This window comes from Lepidochelys kempii, chromosome 26 (genome assembly GCF_965140265.1).
Source record: "Lepidochelys kempii isolate rLepKem1 chromosome 26, rLepKem1.hap2, whole genome shotgun sequence".
In the NCBI taxonomy this organism is placed as follows: Eukaryota; Metazoa; Chordata; order Testudines; family Cheloniidae; genus Lepidochelys; species Lepidochelys kempii.
In genome coordinates, this window is record NC_133281.1 from 14,186,648 (window position 1) to 14,208,127 (window position 21,480).

Below are 21,480 nucleotides of genomic sequence, written 5' to 3' on the forward strand. Positions count from 1 at the left end.
ATCTCCCAGATCTGCACGCATTCCAGATGTGGGCGTACCCTGGATTTATATACAGGCCATATGATATTTTCTGTCTTATTCTCTATCCCTCTCTTAATGATTCCCAGCATTCTGTTAGGGAAGATATCTGCTAGGGGCCTGGTCAGTTCCCCAGGGGCTCAGGCTAGGCCAGAATGGACCTCTAAAGAAGCAAGACACTTCAGTACCATGGAGAGAACACGCTCAGATTCCATCTGTACCTGGCAGAACAAGCTGCCCCAGTATCATGGCACGAGCCCAAAGGATGCCAGCAGCTGTGTCCCTAGTTGTCTGAACTGTTTGGAGTTAACAGGGGGATTATGGCAGCATCTAAATGCATCAGTATCAAGGCTCGGGGCCCCTCTATGCCAGGTGGTTCACATGCCCCCCTGGCACCGCCTTCAGTAACTCCTCTTCTTCCTCCCACCCCTTAGCCATCACTTCGCCGAGCCTTCCCGGGAAGTTCCCCCCCTCCAGACTCTCTGTGCCTCGATGGTAAGCAGGCACCCAGGACCAGATGCTGTGTCTCAGGGACAGTCGCATCAGAGCTACCTCAGATTGCCTCCTCCCTGCTCTGTGACCTGATCCTTCCTGCTACAGAGCCCCAAACTGGGCTGGCCAGCTGTGCTGCCAGGTTTGCTGTGCCCGCCGGAGGCCTTGTCTGCACCACACACCGGGCCCCTTAACTACCCCAGGCCGCAGCTTCACTGGCAAAAGCTGTAGTGTAGACAAGGCTGGGTCTAAGACAACACAGAGGTGAAACGCCGGAGTCCTGTCTACACTACAGCAGGCACCAGGGCAGCTGCGCCCGTTGGCAATTCCCGGCCCTGATATTGCTGGGGCAGTTGTACCCTACGTGTCCCCAGTGTTACTGCCTCTTCCACGGTGGAAAGGGCCCGTTTAAATGTCTAATCAGCGTTTGCTGATCACGGTGCCCAGATCTGCAGCCGGAGAACCAGCAGGAGACACGGCCCCCGCTTGGCAGAAGGCATCGGTGACTTTCCTGAATCCAGTTAGATGTGCAGACCCCAGCTCCTACTTCATCCACCTCCCAGACCTTCCAACCAGGTTCTCCTTCCCAGGGGGATAACCTGCCCCCCACCCCGCCTCTGATCTGTGTACCCAGCTCAGCGTTCAGACCAGCCCACCCCCATCTCTAGTGCGCCGATCCCAGCCCCAGCCCCTTCCTGTGCCCAGGGGAGTGGTCCAGTCCCAGCATGCGAGGAAGGGACAGGGACTGACCAGAGCCCGTCTCAGGCTGCTCCGGGGGGTGAAATTCCCGGACACGGCCCTGACTAGCAATCAACGACTGGAATGGCTGACGTGCCATGGAGCATCTAACCCCCAGAGCAGGGCTTCCGTGCCCCAAAGCCTGGTTCAGCACCCAGCACTTCAGGTGGAGAAGGGCCTAACCCAGGAGCTCTTGCTTCTGGCCTGTCAGCAAGACACAGCATCCTGCATGGACTGACCAGCGAGATTGTCCCTTATAGAGTAAGGGAGAGGCCCCCGCGCCTCCCCCATATTAAAGCATAGAAACCACCACCCACCCAGCAACAGTGTCTTTATCATAGTCCCTCCTGTCTACCAGGCTGCTTCTCCAGCCCCCATCCCTGCAGCGCATTGCAAGAGATGGATCATCACCCCGCCAGGTGGTGGGGCAGGGCTGTTAATCCCATTGGAGTCAGGGGAGACCCAAGGCCCAGCAAAGAAGGCCCAGGCTTATAAAGGTTTCCAGGCACTGTTACGCTCAGCGTTGCAACACCTAATGGGTTTAGGAGCTGAAATCTCATTCCCCAAAGGGGTTCAGGCACCTGAATGCCTTCAGAGCTCTAGGCCTCAGTGATTAGTCCACAGCCCCCCAGGGAATCAGTCTAGGGCTGAGTGGGGAATTGAACCAAGTGCCAAACTAGTGCCTTAGCCACTGGGCCACCCTTCCTCTCTGCCCTCACCACCCCGCAGCACCAGTGCCCAGAAGCAGACCCCAGGTTTGCTCCCCCTAATCCTGCAGCCCCCTCCACAGAAGGATTCCCCCCAAAAGCTGGTACCCCCCCACCATAAACTTGAAGCAACAATGCTGAGACCAGCAATCTCCCAGGGCCCATTACTGCCTTGGTTAGTTACAGGAGCACCTACGCCGGCCAGTCACAGAGCAGGGCCCGCATTGTGCTAGGCACTGTACAAACTCGGAACAGACAGACGCTCCCCGCCTGGGAGAGCCGATAAGCAAGACAAGAGACAATAGGTGCATACAGAGGGGAGAGCACAGGACGGGTCAGCGTGATGGCCTCCAGCCCTGTGGCAGAGACCTGGTGTCGGGGAGTGGGGAGATCTGGCATCCCCATCCCTTCAACCAGAGTTCAAAGCGGAGGCTCGGCTGGGAATAAGGGGCTCTGGCTCTGCGCAAGTCCCCCTGCCCCCGAGGCCCACGCAGGGCGACCCCTCTGAGCACCCTCCCCAGGCAAGGCAGGCTTGGGGTGTCCCCCTGCAGTTCTCCAGCATCAGCACATCTGCTCCCACAAATCCAAAAGCCCAGACCAGCTCGGAAAGGCCCCCCAAACAGGAAGCACAGCCCAGGCCTGCCAGGTGACCTGCTCGCCCCCTTCTGCCGTTCTAATTGCCCTTCCCCGCTGGCACCTGGGGCCCGCCCGCTGCAAAGATGGCACCAGCTCTCCCAGAGAACCCGGCCCCGGGAGAAGCTCACCCCCGGCTCTCAGTGGGCTGGGCTGATGCCTGGGGAGAGCTCAGAACCAGCCCAGCCAGCGCTCCCATAGCGATCGACAACAGCAAACTGGGGCGGGCATCAAGCCGTGGGTCAGAGGCCCCAGCATGGGCACCCTGGAGAGAACGGGGGAAGAGGGAAGCGCACAGCGTCCCTGGTGCCTCTGATCTGGGCCAGCGGCAGCTAAAGCCAGGACTCCTGGGTTCTTCCCCAGCTCTGCCACCCGGTAGATCTGACCTTGCCCATGCCCTGCCCCTCTGTAAAGGGGACGGGGGCGGGTAATGAAACCCACCTCGCTGCAGGAGAGGCTGGGGTCGCTGTGCTAAGGCCAAGGAAGGGGCAGGCTGAGGATGGAAAGCGCTGGGGAAGGATCATGGCTGACAAGCCTGGCAATGGACAGGGGGCAGGGGAGGGCACTGCCTCCTCCTGGAGAGAGTCCGCGACGTCAAAGTAGCCTCCCTGTGTGTCATAGTCCCCGTACTGCTAACAGCTAGGGGAGAGTCCCAGGTGGGCGGAGCCACACGCCTTAGAAACCCCGGCAAGCGGAGGCAGGAGCCCGGGTTCGCCGGCGCAGTCTGTTGCCGTGGAAACGCCGGGCGCCCCGGATTGAGGATTGCTGCAGGGGGGCGAGGAAGCGAGCGCGGGCGGGCAGCACCGGGCAGGGGCACAGGGGGGCAGGGGCCGGGAGTCCCCCCGGGGGGGCCCTGCCCAGCCCCCAGAGCCGGCTGCAATCTAGGAACCGCCCCCGCCGCGCTGCTCGCGGGCCCGGAGGGTCTCTGCAGAGCCTGAGCCCTCCCCGTCCACCCAGAACCGAGCCTGTCCCGGGGAGGGGGGAACAGGCTCGCCTCCTGCCCCGAGCCGGCTTGCCCCTCTCCTCGCCTGGCATGTCGGGGGCAGGGGACCCGCACACTCCGCTCCCCCGCCGAGCGAGATGCCCCATCCCGGGCACGCAGCCGGCGAGGCTGGGGCACGGAGCGGGCTGGCCGAGCCAGCAGGGAGGCCGGCGGGGGGAGCAGAGAGCAGAGCTGCCCCCCCCCCGGGGGTCCGGTTTGTTCTGCCCCGCGGGCGGCCCGCAGAGGGAAGGGGCTGGGGGCCTCGAACTCGCAGCCCCAGCTGCTCCTGGCCCCGCAGAACGGCGAGCGCCGGGGCGGGGGGGGGGTCCATCCCGCTGTCTAATCCCTGCCCCCTGCAGCCCCGAGACCGGGCTTCAACCGCGGCTCCTCGCCGCCTTCCCACCGCGCACCGCTGCGCTGCCCGCCGCCGCCTTTGCTCCCCAGCTCCGTGCCCCAGCGGGGCTCGGGCCCCCCGGGGCTGCAGCGGGGCATAACCCAGCCAGGCAGCGCCACGTCCACACCAGCCCGCCCGTGCTCCGGGCCAGTGGGGCTCCGCGCACCCCGCAGGACGGCCAGGCTGTAATCCCCTCGCTGCGCTAATCCCGCCCTGCGTCCGCCGGGATCCCCCCCCGGAGCCGGGCAGCAGCACCCCGGCCCCGGGGCCGACACAGCCTGGGGCCCTCGGGCTCCAGGGGAGCTGCAGGGTCGCCCCGACGGATGCGGCCCGAACCCCGGGCTACGGCCCCCCCTGGACGCACCGCCCGGTCCGTGGCCTATAACCCCCAGCTTCCCGGCACTGCAGGGCCGCATGACCCCCCCGAGGGCCAGTTTCTCCCCCCCCCCAACAGCAGAGCCCCCCCATGTTTATAGCCCCCCCCTTGAGAGTGCGCTCATCCCCGGAGGCGCTGCCCAGCCCGGCACCCCGAACCCTTCTGCTCACACCCCCGCTGCGGCTGCTGCTTCTGGGCCGGGTGCCTTGTTTCTCCCGGTCCAGCCGGCTAAGGAGCCTCCCGCTGAACGGGCAAGAGCCAGCGGCTCAGGGCAACGCCACCACGGCCGAGCCTTGACCCCCCCTTCCCGAAACCCGGAGCCCAGCGCCCGCCTGGGGCGAGCTGGGCGCTGCCCGGGGTCCCGGCCGGGAGCCGGCGCAGAGAGAGGACGGGCAGTGGCAAAGGGAGGGTGGGTGGGGCTGGCGGGGCCCCCCATGAGAGGGAGCTGACCGGCACCGCAGCCCAGGGGTGGGATAACAAGGGCAGGGGGAGCTGGGAGAGGCCGCCAGCTTCTGAACAGGTGCCAGGGCCCAGAGGGTTTGGGGCTAGTCAGGGCAGCCCCACTGGTCTGGCCCCAGAGGCACTGGGGAAAGCCTGCCCATGGGGACATTCTCCCTAGAGCCTGGTTCCCAGGCTGAGGCCAGGCGGGGGTGTTAGATGAGGCCCCCTTCTTTTATACCTCGCTGCTAACGTCTGTAACTGGGAACCGTCTGTTTCCCTGTCCAGATAACTGTCCAGTCCTCTCGGGAACCTCACTGAGCTCCGGACCTCGGTCAGATCTTGTGGCAGTGAGTTCCACCGGGTAATTACCAGATGTGCAATAATTGTCTTTCCTGGTTTCAGGCAGCTGCCACTCACCCACCCCTTGTCCTTGTATGATGATGAAGGGTAAACATGGGCGCTCCTGCTCTGTCTGAGACCCCTGTGTCATTCATTGGTTGTTCCACCGGTCTTCCCCCCAAGGTAGCAGACAGAGCACTGGAATGGGCCTCGGGAGACGTGGGTTCTATTCCCAGCTTTGCCACTGGCCTGCGGGGCAGCCATGGGCAAGTCACTCTGTGCCTCAGTTTCCCCCTCTGACAAGTGATCCTGACCAGCCCCCTCCCCCGGGAAGCATGGTGAGAGCTACTGAGGAAAAGTGCTGGATAAGAGCTAGGGATCATTATTAGCTGGGTTCTCACAGTGCCCTCTTTAGAGTCTCCCCCATGGAAGTCTCTACCCGGGCTCGCTGCTCTCCGACCCCCCAGGAGTTCTGCCATTCCTGTGCTGACCTTGCATGACCCCCACTCTACCCGGCCTTGCCTGGCACCTCCTCCCCGCATTGACTTGACAGGCGAAGGGGACCCTCTCATGCCTCGGTTGCCGGGGAGAGGAGTCAGCCCTGGCCACAAGGCCCTGCAGCTGGGGGCAGCCCCCTCTGCGCTAGGACAGGCAGCGTGGCCTAGTGCCTAGAGCAGCTCAACCGGGGAGCTGGGTCCGGGTTATGCCACCGGCCTACTAGGTGAGTCACTCGCCTGCTCTGGGCCTCAGTCTCCCCACTTTGAACTCCACTGGGGGGGAGTGAGATGGAAGAGCCAGGCCCTTCTTTACTTCTCAGGGAGGCTGGTCCCGCAAACGCCCCTCACCAGCCCAGCTGCTGCTGTTCACCTCCTTGGCCCCGTTCCTTCCCCAGCCCGAGCCTCCAAGGAGCATGCGCCAGGGGGGCAGACAGGCAGGGCCTGCACGCCAGGAGCCAGGCCACTGCCCCGGCCTGGGCCCAGCCTGAGCTTCCCCGGGAACCCAGCAGCCCCGGTTCCAGGCTCTCCTGGCTGGATCCTGGAAGCCACCCGCTGTTTACTCCGTGATTGCCACACACCGCAGCCGAGGTGGGCTACTATCTATTGGCCAAGCTGCCTCGGGGCAGGGACCTACGTGCCGCACTATAGCCTCGCCCCCACCCGCCAGCCCCCTCCACGCCAAAGGGCCTTCCTGCAAAAGCAACCCTCCCAGGCCCCCAAGGGATCAAAGCCCGGCACCCCCGAAGGACAGGCTAGCAGGGGGCCTGCTGCAGGAGCCAAGAGGGCAGCCCACACCCCTGGCACGGGTCCATCTGTGCAGGACTTAGGAGCCTCACCAAGACAGTCCTGGAGCGCAAGAGCAGGCCTCACTTAGCCAGGGGCAGGGAGCTGGGTCACCTCTACGGGCAGGCTGGGCCCAGACCACGCAGAGACCCCCCGTCGCACGGGGCTCCGAGCAGACTGGCAGCCACGGTTGATCCGCTGAGATATTTCAAACACACCCATCACCCTGGTATCTGAGCTCCACCAGGTTCTGGAGCAGCCCCACTTCGGCACCCGCGGGGCAGCTGCTGTGTCCCAGCAGAGGGGCTTAGTCCTCAGGCCTGGACCACGCCCAGTGTGCCAAAGTGAGAATTTGCTGCAGTATTTTTATCAGCCTGGCGTGCCTCAGTTTCCCCAGGCATTGGGTGGCTGCCCGGCGCGGGGAAGGAGGATTCCCTTTGCTCTCGGGGAAGACGAAGGGACCTCAGTGCAGCTGGGGCTCTGGCTGACCTGGGGACCGAGTGAGAGGGAGACGAAGTTCACTGCAGGTCGCTCTGGGCTACCCTTGACCCTTCCTTTCTCCAGGCCAAGCTCGGGCCGTCCTGCGCCGCCTTCCAGGGGACCCACCAAGGCCGGGCGCGGGGGCCGCCTCCCGGCAGAGCGTCCCCGGCTCCGTGCGACTGGCTTCGACTTCGCTCCGTGCGACTTCGCTTGTGGGGGGAAGCAGGAGCCCCCCGGGGCTCAGGCTCCGGCGGCTGCGAGGCCCAGCGCGCCCCCCCGGGGATCTGACCCAGCCAAGGGGTTCCTCCGGGGGGCTGCTCCGAAGCCGGGGGCGTAGCCAGGCACCCCGCCGACGGAGCGGAGGGAGCCTGGCCGACAAGCCCGCCAGCCCGTTCCGGAGCAGCCCTGCGGTGCCCGGCTCCTCTGGGGGGCGGGCTCCTGGCCGGCATTTCCAAGGCCCCCGATCCGGCACCCACGCCGAATTCACGCCTCTCAAAGAGCCTCCAGAGACAGGTGGAAACCCAGCGGCCGGGGCTGCAGCAGGAAGGGGGGGGTCCCTCTCTATACAGCTCCGGCAAAGACCCACCCACACCCCCTCAGCGCCCTCACTCCCGGACGCCTCACGCCCTGCACCCCTCCAGGGCACGTTCAACATCTGGGCCCGCCCCTGACTACGCCTCTGAGCACCCCACAATCCTGAGCCTGTTTCTCCACCTCCGGAGGGACGGGCCGAGCTGCTGTCCCCAGTGACCACATGGGAACGGAGGCCCCCAGAGACGGGGTGACTCCACAGACGCCTATGACCGAGCCCCCGGCCCCTCTCTCTGTAGCGAAGAGGGGACAATCTCTCTCCACACCTCTGGGCAGAGCCCACCTGGCATCTCGTGTTGGTTTCTGGGCACCCGACTAATACGGAGCATATTCTCCGAGCGCCTAGAAGCGCCAGTCAGGGCCCGACCCTGTTGTGTCAGGCGCTGGACAGACACGGAACCAAAAGAATCCCCACCCCAAAGCGCCGGCGGTCCAAGTAGCAGATGTAGAAAAACCGGCAGGGGCTCCCAGCCGGGCAAGGCAGGCGGCTGGGAGCTGGGGTAGAAGGAAAGACGGAGAGAGCTAAATCCATGCGGCTCAGCCAAGCGGCGAGGGAGGGGGCAGCGGGACGCCGCAAAGTCCCTGTCTGTTTGCAGGTCTTTGGGAAGCGGGGGGGTTGAGGCAGGTCGTTATGGGGTTGCCAGACTTGCATTAAAGATGGAGCCAGTTTGCCAGGAATGGAACATTTTCAGGGGGTGTGAAACGCCAGGGCCAAGATTATCCCAGTTGGGGGGGGGCACTCAGCTGGGACACCCCAAACTCACTGCTCAGCTTGAGACACCCCCAAAGGTCCCGAGTCTGGGCTAGCGCCAAGCACCGCCTCGCGGCAACCCAGGCCGCTTTAAGGGGTCTCAGCCTGGAGACGCCCCCCAAAGCCAGTGACTTCCGACAGCCACGGAGCTAACAGTGGGGGGGGGCATTCCAGGAGACGCTCCCAGCAGCCGGACCTCTCGGGGGGCAGCTGGGGTGGGGAAAGCCCCCTTACTAGGCGGCACAGAGGCCGAGTACCAGCGTGGGCGTGCAGATGGCAGGGTGCCCACCTGGCGCGCTCTCCCGCTGGCGCAAGGGCAGACCCCAGCAGGGACCATGGGTCGGCCACACACGGCAGCCCCAGCCCCTTGCTCACTGGAGGGGCAGCTATGCCAGCCCCCAGCCGGGCACGGGCGACCTCTAGGCACGTGGGGGGGGGTGCTGAGCCAACCCGCCAGGGCAGCTCCTCCCCATGCCCAGCACCCACGGGCTGCCCGCTCTGTGGCATCGCCACTCCGGAGCCCTGGGCGCAGGGTATTTCCCCGCTGATCCTCCCGGGGGGGGGGGCGCTCCAGCTCCCCTCCCCCTCCTCCAGCGCCAGCACATGGCGCTGAATGCAAAGAGGGGTGATTGCTGCCAGCCTGGGGCAGGGTGCCAGAGTGGGTGGAGCCTTCCCCAGCCCAGGGGCATCACCAAGAGCGCCCCCCCCAGCCAAAAAATCAGCGGCGGGGGGGGGGGGAGAAGCGTGTTTCTAAATGCAACTAATGACCGAGGAGCAAGAGCAGGCTGGGGAGGGCCGGTCCCCGGGGCTGCGCCGGGCCAGGCGGACAAACCACTGCAGTGGGGGCGAGGGGGCTGGGTGAGCCCCGCAGAACCGGCTGCAGGAGCCTATAAATACGCGGCGAGCCCAAGCCGGAGAGGGGGTGGGGAGGATCCAGCGCCGCAGGGGAGCCGAGGGCGGGGGGGGGGGGGGTCTAGGGTTTCTGGCACAAGGGACTCGCTGAAGGGCTAATGCCATTCTCCAGATGGTTCCCATTCCTCCTGCATAATGCGTCATGGCTGCGAGCTCCGGCCGGCAAGCGAGCCCCCAGCCCCCCCGCCCTGCTGCCACCCGCGGCCGGGCGAGGGCTGCCCACTGCCCAGCCCCGGCACATGGCAAGTCGCAGGATGCCCAAGGGGAGGGGGGGCAGCTGGCAACCAGAGCAGCCTGGGCCAGGCTCCCCCCCCCCCCCCACACACACTAGGGAACCCCCAGCACGGTGGCACCCCAGAGCCAGCAGCCACCTTCCAGCCACCCCCGCGGGGCTTCCCTCCCCCAGCCCGTGCGCCCAGGGCGCAATGGAGAGCGCACCCCCTGCCCCGCACCCGTGCCGGGCGCGGGGGGGGGGGCGCAGTACCCCCGGCTCCTCCCATCAGGCCCTGTAAAGGGGGGAGGGGAATGACCCCCAGATCCCCCCCCCGAGGGGCGCAGGCTCCCCCCCCCGCCCCGCAGCCAGTGCGCCCCGGCCCCGGGGAGCGCCGCTGGTTCCAGACGCGGCTCCTTACTTGCCAATTTCCTCGTACAGCTGGTACTCGTCGGTGAAGCGGGTGCAGGTCACGGTGGTTGCCATCGCGGCTGCCGCTTCGCTCCGCAATGAGCTGGGCTCCGGCTCCGCCTGGCAGCGGGGGAGGGAGGGGCTGGCAGGGGCGGGGGCAGGAGCCACCCAGCCCGCTGCGCTCCGAGGCTCCCTGCGAGCGGCGATCCCCCCCCCCACTCCCACCACACATGCACCCCGCCGCCGGCCCCCCCCGCCCCACACCGGAGCAAGGGACTCGGGGGGGGAACGGGCACGGGCGACCTCTGGGTGCAGGGGTCGCTGGGCTGGCCGTACCCCAGCCCCTCGGGGACCCCCGCAGCCAGGGGAGGGGTACGGCCAGCCCAGCGACCCCTGCACCCAGGGTATGGGGTGGTGTCAGGCCCCACATCGTTAGGGTCCCCCCAGCAGAAGCCAAGGAGCCTCCCCACACACAGAGAGCCCCCACTTAGAACCAGCCCCTCCCCATAGAGCACCCCCCCCCAAGAGCCCCAGATCTCCTCCTCACTCCCACCCCAGGGAGCCAGAGCCCCTCCCCTGAGACGGAAAGGGGCACAGACCCCTTGGTGCTTGGGACCTGGGCTCTACTTGGAGGGGAGGTTGGGGGAGATGGGGAATGTGGTCTGGTTTCGGCTTGTCCGGTCTCTGTTTCTTATTGTGGCCAGCCAGGCAAAAATACAGGCCATGCCCCAGACAGGGCATCTGCCAAGGGCCAGGATCTCTGCTAAGGAGGTGACACCCTGGTTCTGCCCTAGGCCCCTCCCTTCTGCATCAGCCCCTCACCCCCGGGGCCGGAGGTCATGGGGCTAGGCCATAAAAGGCCATTAAAGTGCAATATAGCACCGCTGCCTGGTCTGAGAGACGGGGGCACACAGGGCCCATCACCCTGCACCCCCACGTGCCAGCCTGTTGCACCTAGACCCAGGGAGCGGTGGAGCCGGGGGCCGCACGGCTGTAAGGGTAGTTCAGGACCACCATCCAGGTTCCTGCAAGGGGAGGTGGGGGTTCACCTGGTCACGGTGGAACTCCGGGCGATGGACCCTCTACACAATGCCTGAGACAGGGCTAGCCCAGGGCCCGGTCCCTGCCTGTGGAGCAAACTCCCCCTCCACCAACCCAAACAGTGCTGCCAGACCCACCCGGAGCCTCCCCACCCCTAGACACCCACCCCAGAGGCCCCCACTTCTGCTCCAAGTACCCAGTGCGTTCCCTTGACCTTGCCTCCTCCAACAGAAATAGACACCAAGATGCACATTTAAATAAAACAAACAATCCGACCCCAACAAGCCACTCCCCCTGCCACGTCCCTCTCCCCCCGCAAACACCCCCACAGATGTGTCCTCAAGCATGACTGGGAGGTGCTCAGATCCTACAGTAACGAGAGTGGGAGAAGAGCCCCTGTGCCAGCAGCCAAGCTATCCCTCGAGATCGGTTTGGGAATCATTCACGCTTCGGGGCTGCTCAGCAAGGGCACACTTCTGCCCGGGGGCCCCAGATGTATGGGCTGACTAGCCCTGAGTGGCCAGGCCCTGTAGTCCCAGTTGTTCCCAGGCTCTGGCCAGGGGGTTGCACCATCCTAGTTGCGAAAGGGGCAGAGGCATCCTCATGGCCGCCACACTGAACCGGGTTAGAGCCAACGATCTGCCCTGGGTTGAGACCACAGCCGCTGGCCTGGGCCCTGACCCATAGACAACCATCATTTTGGTTGCTAGAAATCCGAACTACTCCCACGGCGCTCTTATCGGTAGATCTCCAAGCACTTTACAAGAAGGTCAGTATCCTTATTCTCATTTTATAGGGGGGGAAACTGAGGCACAGATGGCTGGGGAGGGGAGTGACTTGCCCAAGGTCACCGACAGGGGAATGGCAGGGCTGGGAGGAGAATCCAGGTCTCCTAAGTTCCGGTCCACTGTCTTGTCCAGCCCCCCCGCCCCATTCAGCGTGGACACCATTGCGAATCAGTAACAGTGGGACTTGTACGGCAATAGTGGGGGTGGGGAGGAGTGTTCACACTCCAAAGGGTGTGAAGGCAGATTCCTGTTATAGCTTCTGTGACAAGGCTCAAGGGAATGCTGCTGGCTTTAGACCTAGAAAATTTCCACGTCCACAGTCAAGGGAAGGAGAAAAAGCTCTGTAACGAGACCCACTCAGACCCAGCTCTGGCTCCATCAGGGCACCTGGGCTGATCACAACATGGCTTAGCACCACAGCGGCCTCTCCTGACCTGGCATGTCCTGACTCGGCCAAGCTGGCTGTCCCGGTCAGGGAGAACCCCTGTGCGGCGAGCTGGTTTCCAAGGCCAGGCCGGCATAGCTGGAGAGCGGGGATGTCTACAGAGACCACAGCCCAGGGGTCCCTCCTTTGCGGGTGATGCTGCCAAAGGGACATCCTGCCAGCATCATCTGGAGCAGGAGATGATGGAGCCAGGGCAGAACGTGCCATGTAGGGAAAGGACCGAAAATGAAGGATGCAGAATTAGCCCAGCAGGAAACTCCTGGGGGGAAATCGTGCCAGTTGACATGGAGCCCAGAGCCCCCGCACCACAAGTCTGCATGTCTGATGAACCATGTAGCCCTGGAGATGAGGGTGTTGGGGTGGGGGGGGGGAGGACGGTCACCCACCAGCTGGTGCATCCCCTCATGGCTGAGCAGGGTGAGGAGGCTTTTTCATCTCCGGCACCCCTGTCCATGGTCACGCCGATCCAGGCTTTAAACCCCAGGAGTCAGCCCCCCCGCAGAACCACGAGATCAGCTTAAAAATCAGAAGACTTTAAAATGACGACATTAGAGGGTCTTTCGACTGGGTTCCTGGGCATGGAGCCTGGAGGGTTCACCTTTGCAAGCTCTTCTCCACAACGAGGAGAGAGATGCTTGCCTTTTTAAAAAATTTAAGTGGAGAGTCTCACGCAGTCACCTGACTCCAGGAGCTGGGGCTTTAAGAAACACAGCAGTGATCACAATGGAACCCAAAGGAACTGAGATGAGAGGCACAGCCCAAAGCGAGGGAATCTTACCGGCTCTGTGTGGAGGGATGCCTTGAATGCTCCTGGGATGTGTCCCCGTCATTTGCTACACAGCAGCCTCGCCACTCAGCACACAGAGGCCTGCGTCCTCAGGGGTATTTCCGGGGGAGCCAGGCTCCTAAGCACCTTTGAGGATCGGGGCCAGGCTGCCTTCTTTCCGGGAGCCCGTGTGCCTTCAGTTGGGTGCCAGACATGGGACATGCTGTTGGCACCGGGAGTTTTTTGGCTAAACGATTCCCATTGATGCAGCTCGTGCATCTCATCCTTCAAGCCAGCCACTGTGTGACAGAAGCCACTGGATTAGTGTGTTTTTCTACCCAGCATCTGTCTTGTCTTGCCTCTTAGATTAATAATAAATGTCTGTTTCTTCTCTAGCCCTTCCTATCACTAGATCTGTTACTCCTCCCAGTGCCCCTGGGACGTAGGGAAGCGTTAGTATCTGTAAAATGGGAAACTGAAGTACAGGGAGGCTAAATGACTTGCTCAAGGCCACAGGAAGTCCGTGACGGAGCCGGGCATGAGCGCTGGTCTCCTATGTGCTCTCACCACTGGGTCGCTCTTCCTCCTTGGAAGCGTGGGGGACAGGGACTGTCTGCTCTGCGAAGGTGCCCTGATCGTGGCTGGTCCCTGGGCACTCCAGTAACAAACAGGATTCCGTGCAGCCAGGAATCAGCAGCAGGTCCGACCGGAGGCCGGCTAATCCCTAGCTCAGCTTCTCCCTCCTGAGCTGAAGGAAGCCTTGAGTACATTCAAACGCTGTCCTAGTTTCACTGAAAACGGGACTGAAACCCAATTTCATTAAACCGGCGCCCAAGGCCATGCGGACTCTAAATGTGGCTGGCTCCAGGCGTATTCCAGTTTGGCGTAAGTCACTTGGGAATTGATTTAAATGACCTCAAAGCAAGTCACTTCAGGAAACAGGTGCAAGTTAAAGCGTTGCAACCCTCTCGGACAGACGAGGCCTAAATTGTCCTCTGTAGGGACCAGCCACTAGAGGGCGGGATGCTGCTGTTTGCCAGGCAGCAGGAGCAAGATGGGAGGCAGGATTCCTGGGTTCTATTCTGGCCCTGGAAGGGGAGTGATGTCTAGTGGTTAGATCAGCAGTGACCCGTACATAGGCTTGGCACATTCACTCTAAGCAGCGTCACACGAGAGATGTGAAACTCAGGTGTGTCGTACGAGAGATCTGGATTCTAACCCCAGTTCTACCAGGCCTGCCCTCGTGCATCCTCTCGACACCTTTATTGGGGGAAAAGGGTGGTTTCCTGGAGTGCAAGATCTTGCTCAGGAGCAGGGATGATGGCGGGCCCAGAAGCCAACAGGAGCGTGTGGAGGAGAGCTTAGAACTCACTGTCTCCCGCGTCGCTTGACCCCTATTCAGGGCAAGCCCGGAGAACAGAACGCATGGCAGTCACATTCGGCTCAGGGCTCCCCCAGTTGCTTGTGCCCTTCAGTATGCCGGCCATCGGTCTCTCCCCCGGACGCGCCCATTGCATCTGCTCCTCCCACCGCTAGGCTGCATCTTCATAAACAGGCCTGGGCTGCAATTACCCAGCTAGGCCCCCCAGTGTAGCGATCCGCCTTGTAAATTCCCAGTGCAGCTTCCTACGTAGACTGTCAGCGGCGGGGGCCAGGGACAGCGCCTGGCGCAGTTCGGTGCCGCGACCATAGCACACCTAGTAATCTCTAATTCCGTCTGCATCCATCTTTGACAGCCCACGCACTCGGGGGCGGGGGGGGGGGCAGCTTGTACGGTCCCCGTGACCACCTGTGCAGAAGGGCAGCCTGTTATGGGCTGGCCCACGGCTGTGCTACATTGAAGAGGGCTGTAAGTTGCCGCTAAGATCTGTTATGGAGCCCTGGGGCCCACATAATAGGGCCCGGCTTCTCATGGACCTAAATACTTTTGAGGATCAGGGCCTCCGGGGGCCTCCAAGCAGACCCAGGCATGTGTCGGTGCCCAAAAGAAGGCACATGTGGGCGGAGGGGCAGTGCTTAATACAGAACGAAAGAGGGGTCGGGGCTGGAGCCATTTTCGGATGTTCATAACGGGTGCGGCAAGCAGGGGTGCCGGGGCGGAGCGCTGCCAGGCCCAGAGGTGCGGGGGGCTCTGCACTGAGGAGGGGGTTCCCTGGCTCTGACTTTGTGAGGGATTCTGTGGCAGGGAAAGAGGCAGAAAAAGACCAGAAAGGGGAGGGGGGAGAAAGCAAGCAAGCATGCACCAGGCACAGCAGTGCTCCCAGCGTGGCCTTTGCAGAGGTCGAAACTCCATGGGCAGGGCCTGGAGCTGACGGATGGCCTCCGTATCCAGGAAGCCCAGGCCTTGCAGACCATCCTCCAGGTGCCAAGCTGGGCACTTTTCCACCAGAGGAGCCACTGCTCCACCGACTTGTGGAGCAAGTCACAGCCTGGGGAAGAAGCCAGGTCAGGTCAGGGGACGGCTGCAGCCAGGCTGGCCAAGCCAGAGAGTAGTCTGGGAAGCCTGCTCCAGGAGCTACAATCAAGTGGACAAGGAGGCCGATGCGGGATGGACTCCTGGATTTATTTCATGTGTTGGACTCGCTTTCTCACCCAGGCTTCCACTCTGTAAGGACATAATTGTCGTCTCCCAAGTGGCGCTGATCACCCTGGCTTGGTAACGGGCAGTAGCCCGCTTGCCCACAAGTGCGTGAGCTGCCATAGCACAGGGGTGTCAAGAGATCCGCTGTGATGTGTGGCTCTGAGAAAGAGCGCTTTTGGGCAGAGTGTGGGCTAGAAAGGGGCTGGGAGCAAAGAAATTGCCTCCTGTTTGGCTGTTGCTTTGTTCAGGGAAACAGGACTTCGTAAATAAACAATAGTGCCAAGGATACCTGGCTTCAGCATGAGCCTCTCCTCCTAGTGGAAACAACTCACAGGGCCTCGTATTTTGGCTAACTGCTTATGTCCAAAAAGGGGTGACACGGTGGCAGACCAGGTGCCAACTGATGCCAAGGCCCCTAGGTCTCCACTGAACTCCGAAAAATAGAGAGCTGGCACCAGAGTGGCTCACCTGTGTGTTGGTACTGTTACAATCGGTATTAGAATTAGAAGAACGTCTTAAAACTTTATGAAATCCCTGTAAATTACTGCATGCGTTAATTTCACTCATGAATCTTACCTTTTCAGGCAGGATAGGGATTTTAAGTGTTTGCTCAGCAGCTGTCAATCACCAGAGAGGAGAGACTCATGAACAAGTGTGAAATACTCTTTTCCAACTGGAGGGTTATCTCCTGCCCAAGAAAGGCAGCCTCTCAGCGCCAGACAAAGCCTTGTGGAACATCAGGGAACAAAAAGACTTTGTTGATTGCTTCCCCCACCCTAGCCCCCTGCATGAAGGGGAGATGTGCCACCGAATTCCTCCCACCAGCTGAATTTGCAACTAAAAGCAGAAGGAATAAAAAAGCCCCATCAAGGGGGGACTGTCTCTTTAATGCTGCTTGGACTCTGAGGGGCAAGGATTACTAGGCATAAGCAAAAGATCCCTAGCGCTTGGCCTGGGTTAGCACTAAAGGACACAGAGAGCTTATTTCTTAAAGAAGCTCCTATTACTTTTGAAACTTAACTCAGTTGCATGTATGTATGTTTACCTGCTTTAACCTTGTAAATAATTCTGGGATTTCTTTTTCCTAGGTAATAAATCTTTCGAGATAGTTTGTTATAAGATCAGCCAGAAGCGTTGTCTTTGGTGGGAGACCTAAGGTGCAATTGAGCAGGGATAAGTGACTGCTCCCTTGGGACTGACTATTGCTGTGATTTTTGATGTAAGGGACCATCTATCACAAAGGCAGGCTTGCCTGGGTACAAGACAGATCAGAGTGCCCACGGGGACCGTCTGACTGCATGGGAAAGATGTTATAGGGGTTGAGGAGTTGACACTTGGTAAGTGAAATTTTAGTCTAAAACTCCCAGCCAATTTGGGGTTTTTGTGCCCCCATTCCTGACCGTCTGCCTTGGGGCTGGCACTCAAGCTCTTGAGCTGCTGTAGGAGAGCTTGACAAGGGGTACCAAGCCCAATGTGCCAGGGCCTCCCCGGAGGGGGATAAGGAAAACCGCACGCTGTCCATGGCCCAAGGAGGACATTGCAGAGTCCCCTGATTTCCCTTGTGCCCCAGGTTCACTCAGCCCATTTGCTGCTTCTGCCTCCATCCCAACAAGAGAGTTTTGCTCCAAGCACAGTCATGCAGGGACCCCCAGTAACTGGGGCACAAACAGCTGGGCAAACTCCCCTCCCCTCCCTTGAAAGGGACTGAGAAGCAACACAAGAGCGGTCAAGAGGTGGAAAATTGCAACTGGATTCTAGGTCCCCTAGTGCCTGTACCCACTGCATGGCACCCCCCGGCCAGGCCGGCCAACAGCCACATATCACTGGCCCTGCACCCCAGCACTGTGCCCCTGGACACATGCCCAGCACGTATCACTGCCCCCTAGCTCACCCTGCACACGCCATGCCGCCTGAGTACCCCTTCATGGCCAGGGATGGCTTTGCAGCAGCCCTGCCTCAGTTTCCCTCCAAGGCTCCCAGAAATCATCTCCCGAGGCTTTCTCACGGCTACTCCTCGCCCCCTGCCTGGGGCAGGGTTAACGACATGAACAGCTCAGAACATATCTCAGAGTCCCAAACTAAAGTCCATACCCATCCCCCCAGCCCAAACATTCCTACTCTGTTCCCACATTTCTGCCAGTCCTGGGGCTCTTCCCCAATGGCCGTGCCCAGCCCAGTCTAGCTGGAATCCTCATTCCCCCGAAGGCCAGGATCCAAAACTCCCCCTGAATTATTGTCCCTCAAGCTCAGACTGACCAGTTGGCAAATGCCCTGGCTACTTGCCTTACATCTCAGGATCCCCACACAGCCTGCTCCAGGCTTGGGCTGACTTTTCTCTCCCTCATTTATCCCAGGCCTGATTGCCTCATGGGGCCCTATCTCATTTTCCCCACCTGGGGAAGGGAGTAAACAGTGTCCCAGGTGAGGCTGTGCTCCGGGGCCCGTTAAAGGGCCAGGCACCCCGTGACGCCGCCTTTCGTATGAACTGTGCCAGCTCTGTGGGCTTTGGTGAGTCTGTCTCGAACCGCTGCCCCGCCCACCCTCCACCCCAGGCCCTCCGGACCTTTTCATCGGGCCCCTGCCCCGTGGGCCCGACCGACCCCCCTGCCCCTTCACCGTGAGCCGGCTACACGAGCTGCAGCCGGTCCCTTTCCAGACCGCGCCAAGGAACCATCTCGTGCTCCACACCCTTCACGTCCTCACCCTCGGGTCCTGCCACTGCCACCTTCAGAGGGTGAGGAGCCCTGGTGAGCCGGCCTATATTCCACCCTGGTCCCGAGGCCCGCCGGGGCTATCAGTTGGCCGCTCCTTCACGGGGCCGTGAGCACAGGCGTGTACTTGGCGCGGTTCACCCCAATCCCGGACACCTGCCCCTTTTGCGGCATGAGGGAAACCCTGGCGCACGTCTACCTGGAGTGCGCCAGGCTGCAGCCCCTATTCCGGCTCCTCACGAATATTTTGTTAAGATTTTGGTTGCACTTTTCCCCTCACCTCCTTATCTATCCCTGTCCGTGGCCGCACTAAGTCACGGGACCTGCTGGTCAACCTCCTCCTGGCCCTGGCTAAAGTGGCCATCTATAAAACCAGGGTGAGGAGGTTGGCCGATGGAGTCTCCTGTGACTGGGGCCTATTTCCGATCCCCCGTCCGTTCACACCTCCGGGCAGAGTTCCTCTGGGCGGTGTCCACTGACTCACTTCGAGGAGCAGTGGGCGCTGTCCGGGGTCCTCTGCTCGGTGTCCCCGTCCAGTTCCCTTCGTTCGACCCTTTGACCCTGTCCCTGTTGTTCATTAGTTGTCCCCCGCAATTATTTGGTTTTCCAGGTCCTGTGGACCCCCCCTCTTAGGCTGGGGGGGATCCACTTTGCCCGCCCAATTTCTGGATCCCAATAAGACTCCCGCTCAGAGCCAGGGCTCCTGCTTTGTTCCCACCCACTGCCACCACGGGGGTCACGTCTGCTCCTGGGGGTCGGGCTGCAGAATAAAAGCGGGTGATTTGTTCTCAAGCGGGACCACTCTGTGCTGGGATTCAAACCCTGCTGATAACCCTGCGGGGCAGGGGGGCGGGGGGCCAGGGCTGCATGTGTTATCATTTGGTTTTCCCTGTTTAAAAACCAGGTTGATTTAAGTCCCACCCTGAGACATGACTCCCTTCCCACTGCTGCTATCGCTTAAAACCAGGGCGCCCTGCCAGCCGTGGTGCAACTGAACCCAGGGTTTGAAGGGGGCCGCTGGCTGGGCAGTGCCAGGGGGCTGGGCTGTGGGCGTCGCTGCCCACAAGGGCCTTTCCCCTGGACTCAAGGCGGGCAGAGCTGAAGTTTGTGCTCGCATGCAAATCACTGGCAGCTATGCTAATTAGCGCACTGAATCGTTTGCATGAAGTGTGACCCTGCAGTCTCTGGAGAGGGCAGCAGGATCCCCCCACCCCAGCCGCTCTTCCTGGCGATGCACTCCCAGAGGAACAGGTGCAGCCCATGGGAATGCCCCCGTCTCAGCTGGGCAGCGCCTCCTGCCGCCAGGGCCCTGCCTGGGCTCAGCGCTGCGTTGCCTGCCCGTCGGCGATGTAGGGAGGGCAGAGGCAGACAAGGCCTCTGCCCCGGGGGTCCCTGAGACCAGCGGGAGCTACAGGGTCCATCCGCATGTCCATCTCCACCCGCCCGGCCAACGCAGCACAAGCCAGCCCCTAAACGAGCCGGGCCGGGCTGAGATTCCCTGAGCAGGGCAGGGGAAGGGGCTGGCAGAGAGGATACCAGGCCCTGGTTGGTGGGGGCAGAGCTGGGATGACCAGGCACCTTCCCCCACTGCATCTGGCCAGCAGGGAGCAAACCCACTACTGCCCTCCCAGAGGTGGGCTCCCCATGGGCCTGCACTGGGCAGCTGGAGGTGCTGGGTGTAGCCCACAGAGCCCTTCGCGGTCTGGTCCCCATGTCAGTGCGATCAGTGGAGGGTCTGCTCTGGCCCAGCCCCATGCACCAGAGCTGCTCTTTTCTGGAGCGCTGTGGGGTGGGGGGCAGGCTGAGAGATTCGGGGGGCTGCAGGGCTGAGAGAGAGAGATTATTCTGCTGGGTGGGGGCTCACTTGGGCAGCCTGCGGGAGGCTGTGTGTCTTGTCTCTCAACTTGCATCTGGAAGCCAGGTGGGAGAGTCCCAGGTAGAGCAGCCTCGGGGTGACAGCGGCTCCCTCATTCCAGCAGAACTCCTTGTTCAGTGCCAGAGGAAGGGGCGGTGTCAGGGCAGCTCAGGGCATTTAAACCCAGGCTGCATTAATGAGCCCAGCGCGGGGAGGGGCAGGGCAGGGTTTGCTCACGGGCTGGGGCAGAGGGGCTGGGAGGCATGTTCCCCGGGCTGGGGCTGACCCCCTGCAGCCAGAGTGCACAGGGCGCCCTGCCAGGAGGGCAGGCAGCTGGCACTGCTGTTGCCATGGGCACCGGGGGCGGCTGCGGGGGGCTGCACAGAGCCCCGTTATATTTGTGCTTTCGTTTGCCAGCGCGAAATTGTCCCTCGGCTCCTGGGAGACAGAGGCAGCTGCAGCCCGAGCTCAGGCGGGGGGGTGGGAAGGACACCCCAGGTGCGGGCACCACGGACCCTGCCTGGGTAGGGCTCAGAGGAGTCACCCGGGGTCGAGAAACCAAGTCAGTGTGAAATACTGGTGCTGGGGGGGGGCCTTTCCCTGCTCGGTGCTGGAGCCTTCAGTCCCTCCCCAGGCACCGCCCAGCTCGACCTGGCCTCCCCTTGACTCCGGTTTCCTCCTGTCGCCCTGTCATCTTCACTCTGCAGCCTGTGTCCTTCTCTCCTCCCTGCTCACCTGCCCCCAGAGCCTGCCTCAGCCACCCGGTCAACTCCAGCTGCCCCCACCACCCCACTGGGGTTGCATTAAGACCTCTGCTGAACCCCTGCTCCCCACTTGCCATGGGGATGTAGGGCTGCAGCACACAAACTCCTGCCCCCCCCTCCGCCCCCCACCCAGCCACCAGGGAAATGCTCAGTCAGTTCTGGCCTCCCCACGCCATCCGGGTGACCTGGAAAAGCCCCCCATACCCTGATGCCCCCATAGAAAAATCCAGGCCAGGGGCCGCTTCCCCAGCATGGCACGAAAACTCCCGGGAGGGAGCTGCCATATTGACCTCGTTAATTGCGACGGGGCAGCTGGAAACAAGGTGATGGCAGCTCAGTGAACTGCAGCAATCGCTGCCCATGCTGGGGCTGCCATATGCAGAGGGTCTCTTCTGCCCTAAATCCCCAGCCCCACAACCCCCCAGGGCCCCTCTTCTCCCTGCCCCCCTCCCCTGCACAGCGGAGATCTACAGGCTCCCAGCTCCAGTCATCCCCATTACCCGAAGCCCCCTTCCCCTGCAGTGTCCCTGGCCATGTCTTAGGGGGTTGTATTTCCAGGGCTGGGCCTTGGGGCTGGTACCAGGGGAGGCCAGTGCTGGAGACTTGGTGCCTCCTGGGTGCCCTGGCAGGAATGAATCCCTTTGTACCACTCCCTGTTTGGGGAGCTCCAGGTTGGGAACCCCCCTTCGGTCCACAGCCGCCGCCCCAGGCCCTGGCCTCACCCCCCAGGTTCCAGGCCAAGCCAGTTGTTTGACGGTGGGTTTGTAGGAGCT

The 21,480-nt window shown here is 62.1% G+C and overlaps 1 protein-coding gene across 8 annotated transcripts in view; it reads right to left on the reverse strand.

Moving 5' to 3' along the window:
- CAMK2B (calcium/calmodulin dependent protein kinase II beta) overlaps positions 1-9,884 on the reverse strand; it is a 141,529-nt gene extending 131,645 nt beyond the window's left edge. For 7 of the 8 annotated variants that reach the window (XM_073325408.1, XM_073325407.1, XM_073325406.1 and 4 more), the window contains exon 1: positions 9,767-9,882. In XM_073325408.1, the coding sequence (XP_073181509.1) occupies positions 9,767-9,831 (65 nt within the window). In that variant the 5' untranslated portion in view covers positions 9,832-9,882. Of the gene's footprint in view, positions 1-9,766 lie in introns of all 8 variants that reach the window. The other variant, XM_073325409.1, reaches the window with a different exon arrangement.
- Between the last annotated feature and the right edge of the window lie 11,596 nt (positions 9,885-21,480).